The sequence below is a fragment of the Diplotaxodon limnothrissa genome, linkage group LG6 (assembly GCF_057381915.1).
Source record: "Diplotaxodon limnothrissa isolate DT_005_m linkage group LG6, D_limnothrissa_male_GT1.1, whole genome shotgun sequence".
Lineage (NCBI taxonomy): Eukaryota > Metazoa > Chordata > Actinopteri > Cichliformes > Cichlidae > Diplotaxodon > Diplotaxodon limnothrissa.
Genome location: NC_140601.1, coordinates 11970945 through 11989441, shown reverse-complemented (window position 1 = coordinate 11989441; position 18497 = coordinate 11970945). Strand labels below are relative to the sequence as shown.

The window sequence follows — 18497 nt, the reverse complement described above, 5'->3', positions numbered from 1 at the left end:
TGTGCTTCTGGTGTTAGCACTGCTTCTTACTTGTGTCTTGTTGTATATGGTGCTTAACAATTTGTTAATACGAACAACACCTTTGCTAAAAACACAAATCTGAATCTACATCAATGTAAGAAGCTCCTACAATATGTATTAAAATATTATTGTGAACATATTCTTTATCCAAGATAAAGTAGCAATAACCTACACAGCTTTTACATTAAATTGCAGAAAGTCGTGTCCTTCATCATTATTTAGCTTCACATACTTTAGTTGTTGATTATACTTAACCTGGACCAACATTTTTCTGAAAAATGCAAGACTGAAATTTTAAGAGGACAAAATAAAATCAGAATCAGAATCAGAATACTTTATTGATCCCTGGGGGAAATTATTTTTTGTTACAGTGCTCCATTTTAAACCAACATTAAGACAAGACAGACAATACACTAACTAAGAATAGTACAATATATACATATATATACATACATACATACATACATACATACATACATACATACATAAGTCACTTATAAATAAATAGTTGGAAAAGAAACATGTGTAGTTGTAGCAGCAAACAGTGTGTTAAGTGGATGCGTTGTACAGGGAGATGGCCACAGGCAGGAATGATTTCCTGTGTCGTTCAGTGGTGCTTTTCGGTAATCTCAGTCTCTCACTGAACGAGCTCCTGTGACTGACCAGCATGTCATGGAGTGGGTGGGAGGTGTTATCCAACATTGTCTTTATCTTGGACAGCATCCACCTCTCCGACACCACCTTGAGGGAGTCCAGCTCCATCCCCACAACATTGCTGGCCTTACGGATCAGTTTATTAAGTCTGTTGGCATCTGCGACCCGAAACCTACCCCGAGTCAGTCACGCACTATATAAAACAGTGCATGTTTGAAGACTTTTTCTGTAGTTCTTTTGATGTTAAACTACATGTCAGAAATTCCACAAAAAAATCAAACAATAGAGGGGCATTAATGCCAGCCTGAGCAGTTTACTTTGGGTTTTTTCCATCACTAACAGCTTGAATGTGATCTGTAATACTGATATAGTTAGAGGCTATTAACAGTTTGCATTAACTCTTTATTGCTAGCGCCAAAAGCTAGCGTGTTTTCTTCGTTTAAATTGTTAAAATGCACAAAATACATTTTATAGCACAAGTTTCTAACTATCTTAGTAAGTCTGACATAATTCTGCTTACCCTGTAGTTCTACAGTACTGTTCTGCCCACACTGGGGGTGTCTGGGAGGGCTGGGCTTAACTCCAGTTCAAAATGAACTATACAGAATTAAAGCTATTAAGTTAACTAATGACAGAGTTAACATTTTTAACCAACCTCTGTGCAGAGTTACAGTATTTAGAATTTTCTCTTTTAAGAGTTAAATCAACACTGATGGAATACATTTTGTCAAATAACTCCAACACAGAGTACAATTTAAACCAGAAAGTGTTTAAATCACACTTTGAGGGTTAAAATCAACTCTGAGACATTTACTCCAGCACATTTTAACTCTCCAGTTTTTGCTGTGTTTGATTCCACATATCATCACAGCACTTTAAAAGGCATTCTACTGAGAACTTTGTTTTAACGTTACACTGAAGGGGAGATCATGTCGTCATAAAGTATTTCTCATCACATCATCATCATCGTCATGATTTTCGTTGCAGTTCGGGGCGTATCTGCTATCGGATTGTGCGTTTTGCCAGTGAATTGTAAATTAAGATTTGTCCTCTAAGAGAAGGCAAGAAAGCTGTCATTAAAACCTGCATCCAAAGTCTAGTAAGAAAATCTCCATAAATAATAAAAAGAACTTTTTGATTTTTATTATTTGCACAAAAATCCTTTAAAAACAGCCAAGTTAAGATGCCATACAGAAGCCATACAGAGGCTGGGAAACAGTCCTAATTAAAGATGGTCAAACTCAAGTCAAAACAAACAAGGTTAATAAACTAAAAATGATAAACATGGCAATTAAAACATGAAAAATGAAACCTGAAAAGGATTTAATCACAACATGCAAAAATGGCTATTTATTTTCTAACAGCATCACTAATGTGTGAAAGTTGGCATCACAGGAAAAGCTAGTTACACTGAATTCACCACCACCACTGCATGATATAAAGCAGGAAGATGATAAAGTTATCTGTCATTTCTGTGACCTACGGGGCTCTTAAATACAAAACAAGCTCAACATATGTCACACATGTTAAGGTTAACATGTGTGTGTTCACATGAAAGGGGTGGTGCTGGCAGCATTTCACCAATAAAGATTATGGATTAAGTGTACTAACAGCAGAACAGCTGATTTCATACAACAACATTAAAAAATACATTATGGGAAAAATACGAAGAGGTTAAATACAAATTACAGACTCAAAGTAACACAGCTTTTGCAGAGCAATACGACTGGACAAAAATCAGCTATATTAATACAGTTTAGCTCATTTGAAGCCAGATACAGATACAGATTGTCAGTATCACAGCTCTGTTATTAAGAAACGAGGGAACTGGATGAATTATTATCACCTATTTAATTAAATTGTTATAAATAAATTGTTATTATTTATTTTAGTATTTATTCAATCAGCTGCAGCAACAGTGGTGCTTAACTGTCTGAGAGCACGTAAAGAATGACTATAAAACTATTCAAATGTAGGATTAGTCTACTTGCAAATTTGATATATCAGGAAGTACAAATAGGTGTTCCTTATTGGGATCGCATATCCATGCTTATAGAACAGTAAAATAATTGTAAACTTATTTGGAGTCGACAGGAAAAAGTAACAAATAATGCTGTGGCCAAGAAACTATATTTGTTACTGGAGCTCACTGGGGAAACACAAAGATATTAGACACTGTTGAAAAACTGCCCAGGGGTACCAGGGCAGTGATTTGATACCTACAGGTTTCTAAGTTACCATGGTAATGTACCCCAATAAAAAGTGAAAACTGGTACAAAAAAGCAAGGGTCAAAGCTAAAGATGGCCTGGATAAGAAGAAATCCTGCTTTGGAGTACAGGCCTCAAGTTTGACATACTCTAAGTTTGCAGGGCTGTTTGTCTCTTTGCACATGCAGGATCATATTTTGCCAGCATGAATCTAAATGAATAAGATCAATTGTATTCAGATTATACTCTGCACACGAGAGGAAGAGGAAGTCTACAAGCTACCCAACCAGATGTTGCACAGTGTCTTCTTGCTTCTCTGCTGGTTTTCACTGTGCAGCAGGGTTCAGTTCAACACTCTCATACAGCTGGTCCATCTGAAAGGAGGACATGCAGATGACTGTGGGCACACTTTCATAAACAGTAATTTCAGAGTTTGACATATCTCATTACTTGTCCAGGTTGTTCCCTGTCACTTTTCTCAGCAGTGGCAGTCACAGTTTTCTTCTTCCTACATTTGTAATATATCAAACTCAAATTTTTCTTATATGAAAGAAAAGAGTTTTGAAGACAGAAGATATGACACAAAATCTGAAGTGAAGTAGTTTACCTTGTTTTCATGTAGAGTAGAAATACAACTGCAGGGATCAGCGATAAAAGAGTCATTTTCAATACGTTCAGCCTTGCTACGGTTTTCTCTAGAGCTGTAGAGATTGATGTAAGATGTAAGTAAACATTGTAGTAAAATATTTCAGAATAGTATAAAATTAACGGCCAGACTGCTATTTTGTTGGTTTGGTCCAGAAAAAAGTTGAAGTTTCTGCCTGCTGCTATCACTTAGCCTGCATTTCTCCATTCACCAAATGTAAAGGGAGTCAGAAAGTGAGCAGGATCTTTAACATTATGTCCTTCTTACCTTTGACAGTGAGAGCCTTCTCAGTTGAGCTAATGTTCTGAGGACTATTCACAGCACAGGAATAGTTCCCTTCATTCTCCTTGCTGACTGGGTCCAGGATCAGATGTTTAGTTTGGTGGCCGACTGGTCGACTGTCGAAGTACCAAATGTAGTTTGTGTCGTCAGTCAGAGGACAGCTGGTGCTGCAGGTCAGTGTGACTCTCTGACCCTCTGTCACCATTGCAGAAGGACTCACGCTCACTTTCACACCTCAAAGATAGTTCGATTGGATAGAAAACAAAACAAAACAAAAAAAACAAAACAGAAGAGTTTTTGTGCCTTTTGACAAAACTGACGTGTGATTATCAATTATATCTGACATACAGTTAGGTCCATAAATATTTGAACGAGACCATTTTTTCCCTATTTTTGGTTCTGTACATTACCACAACGAAATTTAAATGAAACAACTCAGATACAGTTGAAATGAAGACCTTCAGCTTTAATTCAGTGGGTGGAACAATGCATTTTTAACACAATCCCTTCACTTTAGGGGCATTTCAGTAACTGAACAAATTAAATAACTGAAAATAAAATGTTTATTTCTAATACTTGGTTGAAAACCCTTTGCAGGCAATGACAGCTTGAACTTGTAGACGTCACCAGATGATGAGTCAAATGTCCAATTACTTTTAGTCTCTTTAAAAAAAGAGGGTGGCCCATGATAAGGAGCTGAAACTCCTAAACCTTTCATCCAGTTTGATTGTAGAAACCCTCAAATGAAAGCTGAGGGTCTACACACTACGCCCATGTCCATGATGTAACTATAATTGGAATACGTTTCAGTAAACGGGTAAAAAAAACAAAAATAAAAAAAACTTGTGTCAGTGTCCAAATATATATGGACCTAACTGTAAGGGTGGTTGTATCTCAAATGAACACGGGCCTTCTGCTTGACTGTCTCCAATTAGCATAAAAATTTTATGGTACAAATTCTGAACATCCAAAATGATTGCTTTCAAATTTTAGCTTCACATCTGAAAGAATAATGATAATGATATCAGGTAATTTGCTGTTATGTTTCTTTAAATCAAATCCTGTATGAAACACATTTTGTGGACCATCAATATGATATAAAAACATGCACTTCACTAAACACTGCAGGTGATTCTGTATTAAATCAATTAAACTTACCTGTGACAACTAACATCACTCTAGGTAAATGACAGAGATTAATATGTTTCTCAAGTCTGAATGAGTATTCAGCCGAGTCATTCCTCTTCACATCATTAATTCTCAGTGTGTGGTTGTCTTTCATGTTGTCGTGATGCTTCACACGGCCCGTAGCTTCGTCAAATACCTCCTTACAGTCATCCTCCTCACCACCAAGCTGTACTTTATACCACGATCCATACTTCGAGATGGAATGGCTCGAGTATTGACTTGCAATGTTCACAGAGGAACCTTCCAGGGCACAGATTCTCCTGCTGACGTAATTTACAGCCTTGCAGTTTGCATTGTCGATGCCTAAAACAGAGTTTAAACACATGAAATTTTACTTCTGCTTCAACCTGCCTGTTGTTTGTTTCGTACGTATGTTTGGCTCATACACGTACTCACAGGATTCACGAGAGAGCACATCTTCATTGCTTTTTAAGGCGCAGGAGAAGAAGGCTGCTTTGGGTTTCAAAATGGTAATGTCTTGATGCTCGCATTCATTGTATAACTTTCTGTTCCAGTACCACTTATATGCAGTGTGAGCATCAGCCACAGGGCAGCTGGTGTTACAGGTCAGAATGACAAAGCTCCTGACAGGAGTTATTTGAATGTGCAAATCTGTTGGAAGAAAATAAATACTTTTTTTTTTGCTACGACCTGTGATATGTTTTGGGGAGAATGGTTTGTTTGCATGTGGAAACCTGTCGGATATGTGATGGAGCAGAACTGGTCCTTTGATTTCAGCTTCTCGGAACACATGCTGCTTTCAGTATAAGTCACACTGAAACAGGTTTTAGTTACAGAATCTGCACAAAAAGAGATGAAAATTAATATTTTAACTTTAGAATTTGTTAATGGCTTGCCAGGATTTTGTAGCTTTTAACACTTTGGGGTTGTTTTTGGAACGTTACTCACCCACAGAGACTTGAGGGGCTCTGAGATGCTCGTAGCCTTTGACAGCACAGGAGTATGTGACTGCTTCCTCACTGCTGAGCAGCTCTTGGTACCAGGGAGACCAGTCCTCATAGAGAAACTCTCTGTTCTTGTACCAGATGTAGGCTGCAGGCTTTTCAGTCAGAGGACAGCTGCTGCTGCACATCAGTGTTACTGTCTGTCCCTCTGTGGCAGGAATCACCTTTACCTGCAGCTCTGAGAGGATGATGGATAAAATAAGTGCGCATAAACTGAAGTGAGCAGTAATTTATGAATGGTAGCAGCTCTACCTGAAACACGGAGCTCAGTTTGGTTGTTCAAGCAGAATTGTGGGTTCTCTGTAGTTTCTTTGCAGCAGTAAAACTTTGCATCTATTTCTCTCAAAACTTTGATTGTCAGAGTAAAGTTATTGTCTTTAGCCATGCTGTATGTTCCATTGTCTCCATCCACAGAGAGCTCTGTCAGGACATATTTGGAGCCATTTGTGTGTACAGTGTACCAGCTTATGTTTGAGGTGGCATGTTGAGCGGAGCATGGCAGATCCACTGATGAACCTTTTAAAGCACAGATTCTGCTTTGTAGCCCTATAACCGCTTTAACAGAAGGAGAAGGACTTCATTTGAATACTGGATGTCAGATAACGTGTGTGGGTATGCAAAGTTTTGCTCTACCATTAAACATGTTTGTTTAAATCAGTGTATTTATGATTTCTACACCATTTTGACCACACAGGTGAGCAAAGGTGTTAAAAGTTGTTTAGATCGTTACTGCAAATATCTCATTAGCCGGTCACATGGTAGCTGCTCATTGCATTTAGGCATATACACATGGTCAAGACAACCTGCTGAGGAAAAGTGATTTAAGTTACTGATGGTTGTTGGTGCCACATTGCTTGTTTATTGGGATATTCGCACACAACTTTCTTAGAGAAAGTATGCCCGACAATGAGAAACTATCCAGCACTCAGAGAGAAAATGCTATAGTAATGATAGAGGCCACAGGTGAGATGCAGAAGGCAACAGTAACTCAAATCTATAGGAAAGGTTCTGAAGAAAAAAGAGGTGTTGCTAATAAAGTCTATATCAATGCTCTGTGTCTAATCAGAAGATAATCCTCATTAATGTTGTCAGTAAAACCAATCTTACTAAAAACATCACTCCTATTTCATGTGAAATATCTAGCTCTAAAGTTTATAGATACAGATCTTTAATAATAATAATAATAATAATAATAATAATAATAATACCTGTTATGTGCAGGAGGAAACACATCACCGTCCACTGAGTCTTTACAAACAGCATGACTGCAGGAATGCTTCGGTTTCTATATTAACAAGAAAATGTATAAAATAACAGAACTTGTATCTGGTTTTTTAAGATCTCCTACTTTATATCCATAAAAACATAAAATTTAACTCACATGTTGAAATTAAGAGCAGTGTCTCAGCAAAGGCAAGTTTTCATCTTGTTGGGGACGATAAATACATCACACGCAGCCCTGAGATCTAGCTGTAACTTCCTTCCTCTTGAAATGCTTAATCAAAATAATCTTGTTTAATGGTTTTAGTGTTGTGCAAAAGTCTGTCCACCATGTTTTACAGATGTAGATACGTGCTTGTTGTAGGTCTCTGCTGGTTACCTCGGGTACAGAGCTTTGTAGGTCTGCTACTTACTGTTGTGCTCTACTAGTAGAGTTTCTTTATATGCGAAGTGACAGGATTAAGTCATACGTCCGTATTAGGTTGCTTCAGAAATAATAATAAAAAACCAACAACACTCTTATGAAAATGGTCAAGTTTAAGGACTGGAATGAAAAGGAGTGAAAAAGCAGCCAGACCTTCAGAAAGCCTGGAGAACTGTTGTATATAACTGCCTATAGAACACTTTAACACATGAATGTCTGGGTTGGAAACAGAATACATGACTCAAGACTTTTATTATTAGCTGGTCTAGTTTAATACACAGTAAATGCAAATGCTGAAACTACTTAAATAAATGAAGTAATGTAATATTAATTTAAAAAAAACTAAGAAATAGCGTAAGTTCATCTAACATTTTGTTCCATTTCAGTTCATTCAGCTTATTATTTTTGATCAGCTTCATCTACTTTGCATATTAAGTACCTGCTACTTAAAAAAATGTACCAATTTATCTAAATGGTAAATGGACTGTATTTATATAGCGCTTTACTAGTCCCTAAGGACCCCAAAGCACTTTACATATCCAGTCATCCACCCATTCACACACTGGTGATGGCAAGCTACATTGTAGCCACAGCTGCCCTGAGATGTACTGACAGAGGCGAGGCTGCCGGACACTGGCGCCACCGGGCCCTCTGACCACCACCAGTAGGCAACGGGTGAAGCGTCTTGCCCAAGGACACAACGACCGAGACTGTCCGAGCCGGGGCTCGAACCGGCAACCTTCCGATTACAAGACGAACCGCCAACTCTTGAGCCACGATCGCCCCGTGGCAGAGATCTTTGTAAGGTTTTAAATTCTGGGATCAATTTGACCCCAAACATTAAATATATTAGTCTTTAGTTTAATACAACAGCTGGATTGATTTAGATTCTGATTTCTTTTTCAAACATTAAACAATAAACATTGTAAACATTAAAAAAAACTTTACTGCAGTGAATTTATTGGGGGCATTTAAAACATCTGCATCAATTGCAAGCTTTAAAAACAGCCAACCGACCTTTTGTTCAGATTTTTTTTTCATATTTTGCCTTTTCTCCTTCCTGCCTTTAGCTCAATCTCCAACATCTTTTCATGTTTAAACACATTAAAGTATCATGACATTTTGCAGAATCCTCTGTTTTACAAGTAGTGTAAACACCTTTCTGATGAAGATTATGATGAAGACGAGAAATCGGAGAGGTGATTTGTCCTAAAATCATCTTGTAATTAGCCGATTCATTTGTGATCACTCTCACTCATTCGTTTAGGACGAGTCTGTGAAAGCAGATCTGAAATCATGCAGATTAAGGCAATAGGTTGCCTTAAGTTTTATTTTTTTTAAGTTCTGCTACTTTTTGGGGTTTGCAGTGTTTAAAGTGTACACTAACAATCCTTTTGGCGTGTAACCATAACTACTATCTGTAGCTGATATTGCTACTGATGGCAAATATATAACAAATCTCACTTCCGTGTAAAGAGTTGCAAGGAAGTGAGATTTGTTCATACGTCTTCCTAGAATTTTATCTAGAACACTGTAAATATCAAGTTTGCTTATCTGGCTTTAACATACTTATTTTTTACATTAAAACATTTGTGTCTTTATTTTGAACTTTTTAAAATTTCTGTTTCTCCAAATGTATTTGAATTAATATACTGAAGTAATATTTTAGCCTTATTACTTATAACTTATTACTGCTGATCAGTGATGTCGCATCCACAGCTACTTCCTGTTTAAAACTTTGCATACTAGAGTTGCTTCGGTCCTACTCTGATATCTTGTAAGCCATCGCATTTATATCCTGTTCATATCCTGTACATAGCTTGTACTCACTACAGCCTGTACATACTTATAGTTATAGAATATTCACAACATACTTCATACCGTGTACATTATAACATACCATAATAGACCCATTTCTGTAATATACTCACATATCTATATTATTGCTAATATATATTGTAATATATCTATATCACTAAAGCACTTCTGGATGGATGCAAACTGCATTTCGTTGCCCTGTACCTGTGCATGTGCAATGACAATAAAGTTGAATTCTATTCTATTCTATCAAAGTGTAATATATCATATAATACAGTATTAGTAATTATGATAATATTTAATCATCCTTTTGTCCAAATTAAACTAAACTATGTCTAGTTTTTTGATGTGTGAAGTAATCCAAAGGTGTTACACCAAAACCAGTTATCATTATTAAGTACTAATGATGAATTTATCAGGGCTGTCAGGGCAGGCTTGTTTCATATAACTAGATATGACAACAATCATTGTCTTCCTAATACACAGATTCCTCATCTGGTCCATAAAGTAAATTTCATTTATTGTTTTATTTCCAAAAAACGTACTTTTAAAGTAGCTGACATTTAGTATTTCTTTTTTTTATAATTTTTTATTCTTCTACAAGGATCATTACATGATAATATAAGAGAAATAGTGAATATTTCACTAAAAGTGATAATTGTAAATCTGATTAAACAGGATTAATTTATTGCAATTCATATATCAGGATTGAAAGTATCACAAAGAATATTTTTTCATGGAGATCTGGAGGTGATCACACTACAAGACAGAGAGAGACAACATAACATGACAAGCATCACATCAGCGAGTTTGTATTTTGTATTTTAAAAACTACTCATCACTTCACTTCTGTGCTACTTCTTCAATTCTCTGACCAAATGAATCAAATTTGTCTAAGCTGCTGGTTTTTGCCTTGGAGAAAAAGAAAATATAAAGTGCTGTAAGAAATATCAAATATGGACATTTTAGAATATTTTTAGATGCTTACATGTTGTTTGTTATTACTTTGTAAGTATCATGTTGTCAATAGCATGTAGAAACACTTCAGCACAGCTTTTGAACACTAAAAAGGCTGGTGTGAGGAAAAAATGACCCTGCAGGGTGTAGTGTTTTCCTGAATCTCCGTGAGAGGTTTTTTGTATAGTTTTGCTTGGGTCTCAGAAACATCCCTGCTAATGTTCACACAGGATCTCCTCACATCTATGAATAACTATAACTATAAAAGACGTGTAATTTATGAAATGGGTTTGCTGTAGATTGACAGAACAACCTTTTAAGGTGTTTACAGATTTATTTTATTCTTAGTCCATACTGATTGGATTGCAGAAACGACCATACTTTATTTTTTTGAATAAAGTATGATGAATGTGTGATTGGTCCACTTGGATTTTTTCTATTTCCTGTTTTTTTTTAAATATATGTTTTGCAATGACCCTGATGAAGGCCACAAACTAAAACATGTTGGTCACCTAATAAAGTTGTTTGCTAAAACTCGCTGGAGTATTCATGTCATAATACTTTAATTTTTAACATTTTATTATCAAAAAAAGGACATTTTTGAAAACTGACATTTACTACCACTACTACTACTGCTACTGCTGCTAATAATGTCTAACAGGTTTGTGCATCTGATAAGTGACTGTCATCATCCTTGTAATAAGTATGAAAAGCAAAGAGAATGGTTTAGTTTAGTTTACCAAGTTCCCCATTAGCTCCTGCAGTAGCAGTAGCTATTCTTCCTGGGCTCTGACGAACGTTTTAACAATTTTCTTTTCATACATAAAACACGTATGGGAGACAAGAAAAGGCTCATAAACAACAGAACAACACAATTAAAAACAATTCTGGGGGGCGATCGTGGCTAAAGAGTTGGCAGTTCGTCTCGTAATCGGAAGGTTGCCGGTTCGAGCCCCGGCTCGGACAGTCTCGGTCGTTGTGTCCTTGGGCAAGACACTTCACCCGTTGCCTACTGGTGGTGGTCAGAGGGCCCGGTGGCGCCAGTGACCGGCAGCCTCGCCTCTGTCAGTGCGCCCGAAGGGAGCTGTGGCTACAATGTAGCTTGCCATCACCAGTGTGTGAATGTGTGTGTGAATGGGTGGATGACTGAATGTAGTGTAAAGTGCTTTGGGGTCCTTAGGGACTAAGTAAAGTGCTATACAAATACAGGCTATTTACCATTCATATACTCTGATAAGACTGATGCACAGGGGAAGTCAGGGTTCAATTTGTTGCTTAAACGATTCCTCAGCACAAGGGAGGAGCTGAGACCAGACCACCAACCTTCCAACTGGTTGGTGGCCACTCTACCTCCCTACCTCCACCCCAGTGGAATGGACTGAAAAAAAATGAGAGAGTTGTATATTCATCTCTACATCATTTTCCTGGAGGCCTGGAGGCCACGGCCCTTACTCTGATCCTTAAAGTGTTTACATTATAAAGTGATGAATTAGACTGCAGAGACCTTCTTCCTCAAAAAAAAAAAGAAAAAAAAAGAGCCAGGTCACGACAATATAACTGTTTTAGGAGATTTATGTCCCTGAAAGAGGAGTGATAAAAACACGCAGCCACTTTGTAGTTCTCAGATTCAGCACATATGTAGCCCGCCTGCACAGTTTTAGTTTCAGGGAGGAAGGTCAAAGTATTCATCATATTTTCATGTGAAAATTAGCAAACAAAAGCCATTTCAATACAAGAAAAAAAAGTTAATCAAAAAATGTTTTTTTTATCTGCAGTTCCCAAAGCAGTCAGCTTTGCTGCCCTTAATTTCTCTGGTTTTCCTGGTTTTGAGCTACAGACAAATGTTTCGGAGAATTTTGTTATGAATTTGAAAAGTGTTTAAAAAGTATAGGATAATATTGTAAAGCTCTAATGTCAGTGCAGTCCTTGAGACCGATATTGCATGTCTCACTATCTGAGCATGAAAAAGCTGCAGTGAAATCTACTCACAGGTAACTGGTGCATATTCACGGTGCAACAATGAAATCTAAAACTTATCTGTGAGTGAAAGTGGAAGTAAAAAAGAAATGAAAAGTAAATGCAAAACAAAGCTGCAAAATGCAAATGTCTCAATGGTGACGGGTCGCAGCCTCCTGGAAGTTTTCAGCCATACTGAAACAACAGAATGATCTTAAAATTTGACGGATATTCTTTGAAAGCAACTAAATAGCAAAATAAACAAATAAATGGATTCGAGTGACAAGTGTGCCAATACAGGCTGCTGTGGATGATTGTTGTTTGCTGAGCATCACCTTCAATTTCAGCCTCTTGTGGGCCTCACCACAGTGGCTTTGCTGTTTGTGTCTTTTGGTGCATTTGTAATAGAATTATATGAAAAATTAAATGACCTGCTTTGTGGTACAGGTCATCCAAGAAGATTATGATTTCATTTTAATGAGGGGGCAGCTGTGCCTCTCAACCCTCTGGTCTAAGTGATCACTTCAAGCTCAAAGAAAGAAAGAATAACACAAAGGCAAATGTCAAAGCCTTAAAACGGGACCACAAATAAATGTACATCTTTTATTTACAAGAACAAACACATGAGGCTCGCACAACCAGTCGTGAGTGTGTGTGCTTTAATTTAAAATCAACATCTAGAAATTCAAGGTTTGTAGCATAATTACCGCTTTTGATTCCCGATTTAATTCCCAGTAATTGCAAAAATATTGAAAATCACGCACACTTACACCCTACTTTTAAATCAGCATGAAACGGATGGATGATATGTAGCAACAATTTGGATCTGGAAAGTAGGGGAGACCGGGGATAGTTGTAACATTTTTGACATTTCTGTCTGTAAATTGAAGCTCTTTTAAGGTAGTGGATTCAAAATGTAATGCAAAGTATTTACATGTCTCTGCTATTAAATAATGCAGCTATTTTCTCTGCAGCACAATTACCCATTGCATGGTATGGCCTCAAACACGAAGAGTGAAATGTTACAATTAACCCCATAGTCTGGGTTAGTTGTAACATATCCTGGGGTGAAATGTAACACAATGAAATAAGGGTACTAACAAAATATTAACATGTAATCTTTGTTTATTCAACACATGAATGTGTGTGACAGAATGCAGAAATCTAGCTTTTGAACATATTCCAACCCCCCAAAAAAGACAAATTATGGAATTTTCTGCAACTGAATATTTCATTAATTTTGGTTGGTCTTCCTTGAGTTTGGCCTCATTGGCTCAGTGGGCATTGTAACCTACAACTCTTGCACTAATTTTGAACATAACAATGAAGCTGAAAAAATGTAGTTGTTCACCAGCATCGCAATTCCATTACTTTTTATCATGGCTTACCTTGGTGTGGTTTGCAAAGTGCTTCAGAAAGATGAGGAAATCTGTTTCGTGCACCCATCCTGATTTATTTCCACTACCAGTACTTCCTACTGGTCCATCTCTGACACAGTGGTCTGCATAATGTATGTGTGGGAACACAAACAGTGGAGGAATTGTGTTGCCAATGGCATTAACCACATATACAAATGCGACCAGTGAACCTCTCTCTGCTGATGTCGTTGCCCCAACTTGTTTAATATACGTTAAAGTAATAGTGTGGTAAGTTGTAACATCTGCATTATTGTTACAACTAACCCAGACTGTTGCTGTTACAACTGACCCAGACTCCTATAGCCATGAACTAGCTAACATTACAGCCAACGGCTAAAACATTAGCACTAAAGACCTACACAGAATATATCCCCATAGACATACAAATAACATAATTTAAGTTTGAGTTTAGCTGCAAAGCAGATAATGCTATTAGAAATTGAAATAAAGTAGAAAAACTTACTTTTTGGCATACAAATTACTTTTTTTCATGTTAAATTGTCTGTGTTTGACAAAATGTGCTGATTTTTCACATGTGATAGCAGAACTGAATTGGGCATGCACAGGATGAGTCACATCATTTGAAACTTAGCCCTGATTGGAGAAATTGGAAGTGTTACAACTGACCCACGTTACAACTATCCCCGGTCTCCCCTATGACAAAATAAAAATGAAGAAGCGCTGCAATGAAAACGTCCAGATATTCAACAGCTGGAGGAGGAATGCTCCCTCGGATGTCAGACTCTCTCCCTCTCTTTCTCTCGCTCATGCTGTCACAGTGTCTCTCCACGCCCCCTCTCCCTTTCTCCCTCCCAGACAGCTTCTTCCCTCCTCTCCGCCGCTGGAAGCTCAGTTGACCAGCGTCGCAACTGAGCGATGCGCCTCTCGGAGAGCCTGATTTTACGCCAGATTTGACATTTACGCCGCAGAGTATCCTGCATTCGTATATTTGAGTGACACACAATTTAAAAAAAAAATCCCTATTCATTTAAATTTTTTTTACATAATAGTCATTTTGAAGAAAAAATATTCCCAGGACAAGGTTTTCCAATACATATGTGAAAACTGACCACTAGCAATAGATATTTTACCTTCCGAACGATCCCCCGAGGGGAGGATTTGCTTTTCAACAACGCAGATTTCTTTGATTTTGAGAGCAGCCAGTGAAAACCGACAACTTTGATGAAGATGATACAGGACACGTCGGACAAACTCGCTTGATTTTGATGAATTTCTGAGCTCACAGTACGACCATTGAAGAAGCATCTTCAGGCAAACTACAGGGAGAAGATCTGCCTCACTAACAGGCTGTTATAAGGTAAATCTCAGCTTTGTCTGTGTATCTAGAAATCTAAGAGTCCCTTGACGTTTCCCTAATATTGATTTACAATATGTGGCGGCCATAAGTGTGGCAGCACTTACAGAATTTAACTAGCTATGTATAAATATACGAGCCATGATTCAAGTATTAAAAAACAAACATTTACAGTATTAATACAGGTTGACATCTGTTGTCTTTAGGGGTTTTAATGAATCTAATCAATAAAAATACTAGAAATCTTTAGCACCTGTGGTTTTCTTTGTCTGTAATCTGGATATATATTGTTTTTTCTGACCTTTTCAAAGATATTGCTTTGAGTTTTTGAAATGACATTTTATGATTTTTTCTTAAAACGATTAATTTAATATTAATGACAATAATCTTTACAGCCATATATGATCTTCCTACTCCTGGTAATCTCAGGAGCTCCTCAGGGGTTTCGTCTGGGAGCTCTGATTTTCTTCTGAAATGTATTTTGCTTGGAGAAAAAAAAAGTTAAAGAAATAACCAGTCACTAAAACTCTGTGGACTTGATGAAATGTTGTTTTGTTGAATTTTAAACATTAAACATTGATGTGAGGGACAGTGGTCCAAGCTAGGAAAACAACAGCATTATTTCCTTGTTTACAAAGAAGAGTGCAAATGAATTGGTTAGTAACAAATTGGTAAGTTACATCACAATTTTAGGGCTCAACGAGCTGTAAAAGAATTGCTACATATGAAAAAGCATCAGCTGTCCCCTTTACCTTGATGTCTGGTTGAAAAATAGTTTCCAAAAGCAAAGTTGTGCTGAGACTGGAGATATACCTTACACTCAGCTGGATGTCCTTGTTGGAATATCTAGCAAGAAAAGGTTTGTGGTCAATATTGTTTCACATTGTCATTTTATGAACAAACAGTTTATCAACAAACAACAACAACAAAATTAGGGTGGACGTTGTTTGGCTGTCAGATCACTAAGAATTTCTCAGCTTAACTAGAACTACTTCTCGATCAATTCAAGGAATCCAATATCAATCAAGAAAAAAAACCCCAAAACAAAACCCATAAAATCAATTACATTTGATTTCTTCACCACAATTCTTTTTGCTTTCTGAGTGACAGTTAACTGGACTAGCATTGCACATCGATGTACCATCCACATCATTTGGCCTGTGTTACAGTTATTGCCATCATCCTGTAACCAGTTTGTACTGTGTCCACTGTGCTTGTGCCATACGAGCATGCCCAAATAAAAAGGTGGGGTAAAGTGCTTTCAAGGTGGGGCATGAAGTTTGAAGTGGGGTTGTAACAACATGTCAGCCAAATATTGGCATTGACCTTATTGACTTTTTATTGGCATATCTAAAAATTAGATGGCATTTAGCAGTGTCAGTGGCCTGTGTTCATCTCCCGTGTCTCTCTCTTGCCTGTATCAGATGTGGTCTGACTAAATGTTGAAAGATTATTTGATTAATTAAGATCTCAAAGACTCTTTACACGATTACCAAGTATTACTGTTGGTATTGCCCAGACTGGTATTTTGAACACTGACATTGGCTGGAATTTCCTAATGTAGCGTCTTCACTCTGGAAGCAGTTGAACCAAATTAGCAGAAAGCCTATACTCTGAGAAAATGCATTGACAAGGGACATACTTTTAGCTTCATGCATTGTAACAGTGGCGTTATTGTCGTTTTTTGCGGTGATCCACAATTGTGTTTGTATATAATTGCATACCGTAAGACCTTTTCTGTCCACAAACTACCAACTTGTGCTAGACTCAAATGCTTAAATTTAAAACAGCTACGTTGCCATATTTAGGGACACAAATACTCCCATATACACCAACTCTACACACCCATAAGTGTGGCAAGGTGGACACAAAGCACACACAAAACTTCCACTCTCCTCACACCAAGCATAGCTCCTCTGTGCTTTGCTGCATAAGTTTGTATCAGAAAAACACTTCCCAACTTCATTCTTGCACTTAGACTTCAATTCTCCGGGGTCTGAAATCCTGGTTTAGGGTTTGGGGAGTGGCCACTGGTGCATAAGACCAACAAAAATCCCTTACTGATGTTACACGGTGGTCGGGGCGAAAGTTTTTGCTGATTTTGTGGTTTTCATGTCATGCAGTACTGCGTGTGTTGCAGGCTTGTTGCATCATGCTGCTCTCCAAAGGTTGGGCAGACGCACATGGATGGATTTTAGAAAAGACTCTGAGCCAAGAAAACTCCTTTCCTGTTGTTGTTGGGTGCATCTGTCTTACAGGCCCCTTCCACCCACTCAGTCTGCTACAGGGTGGGAACATTGCTCATGCATATGGACACCTGCAGGGTTGTGTGTACAAGTTTTAAGTAAATTGTTAAAAGAGGGAGAAAGAAAGAAAGAAATAGAATAGGGAGATAAGAGTTAGGAAGGAATGATAAAATAAGGAAGAAAGACCAGAAAGTACAAAAAAAGTAGAAACAAAGTTAGTGAAAAAAGAAACAAAGGATCACAGTTCACAACACTAATCAGTTATAAGAAAATACACAAAATGACTAAACTGTATGGGCAAAAATTAAAGTTTCAGGGCAAACAGAGCCACGGGGAGGAAAAGGATGGCAGAAGATGAAATGGAAGAAGTGAATAAAGTGAAAAATAAATAATCTGATGTGGACTAACAAAGGAGGAAATCAACGCAAGAATGAAAGGATGGCAGGGAAAACAAGGGAAACAAAGATGATGGAAAGAGAATGGAAAACAATGGGAACAGATGTGATAGGACGGTAGTCAGAAGAAAAGAAAAGGAATAAAACATAAGAAAGGGAGTGTGCAATACAAAAAAGTGCAGCAAAAAAAAGACAAAAGGAATGAAGGAAGAAAGCAATTTAGCCAAAAAAAGAGACTGACTGAATGAGTTATTTAATAAGTGGAGTAGTCCAGTGATGAGCCAAGAAAAAAAAAAAACAGTTTGGGAAAGGAAGCAATCCAAGGCCAGAAAGACGGGATAAAAAAGAAAGACGAAAGAAATGTTACAAAATGAAGGGAACAAAAATAAAGGCAAACAGGAATGAAAATGAAAATGGAGCAGACATGCGGCAGGAATAACCAAAGAATGAAGATGAGGGTGGAGGAAATAAGAAAGAAAACAAGGAAAAGAGATGGAAAAATAGTCAAAGAAAGAAAAGAAGGACAAAGGTGAATAAAAGAAGCAACAGGTAAAAGAAAGAACAACCAAAACTGTTGATGTATCACTGAAAAGGGACTCGAGGGAGATTTGGAGGGGTTCTCTCTTACTCCTCCATCCCTCTCTTCCTTGGACCTCCAGCCCTCCTGTGGCCCTCAACCTGAAACCATCTGAAGCCCCCTGCGTGGTTGCTGGCCTCAGGCCTCTGTTGTCTCCATACTTTCCCTGCTGTTTGTACATGATGGGTTCAGTCGGTTCAGTCCAG

The 18497-nt window shown here is 37.6% G+C and overlaps 2 protein-coding genes across 3 annotated transcripts in view; one reads left to right on the top strand and one right to left on the bottom strand.

Moving 5' to 3' along the window:
* Positions 1–3209: 3209 nt before the first annotated feature.
* On the bottom strand, positions 3210–6092 carry LOC146630192 (uncharacterized). The gene is made up of 8 exons (XM_085355651.1): positions 5909–6092; positions 5695–5799; positions 5396–5611; positions 4970–5302; positions 3797–4045; positions 3491–3584; positions 3334–3391; positions 3210–3257 (listed from the first exon to the last, which is right to left on the bottom strand). Exons 1-8 carry the CDS (start codon positions 6090–6092, stop codon positions 3210–3212), a joined length of 1287 nt encoding a protein of 428 aa, XP_085211777.1.
* An 8534-nt stretch (positions 6093–14626) lies between these two features.
* Positions 14627–18497, top strand: part of LOC146630191 (zinc finger protein GLIS2-like) — a 30903-nt gene continuing 27032 nt past the window's right edge. For both annotated transcript variants that reach the window (XM_085355650.1, XM_085355649.1), the window contains exon 1: positions 14627–15076. The gene's annotated coding sequence lies outside the window, so the exon portion shown is untranslated. The remainder of the gene's footprint in view (positions 15077–18497) is intronic.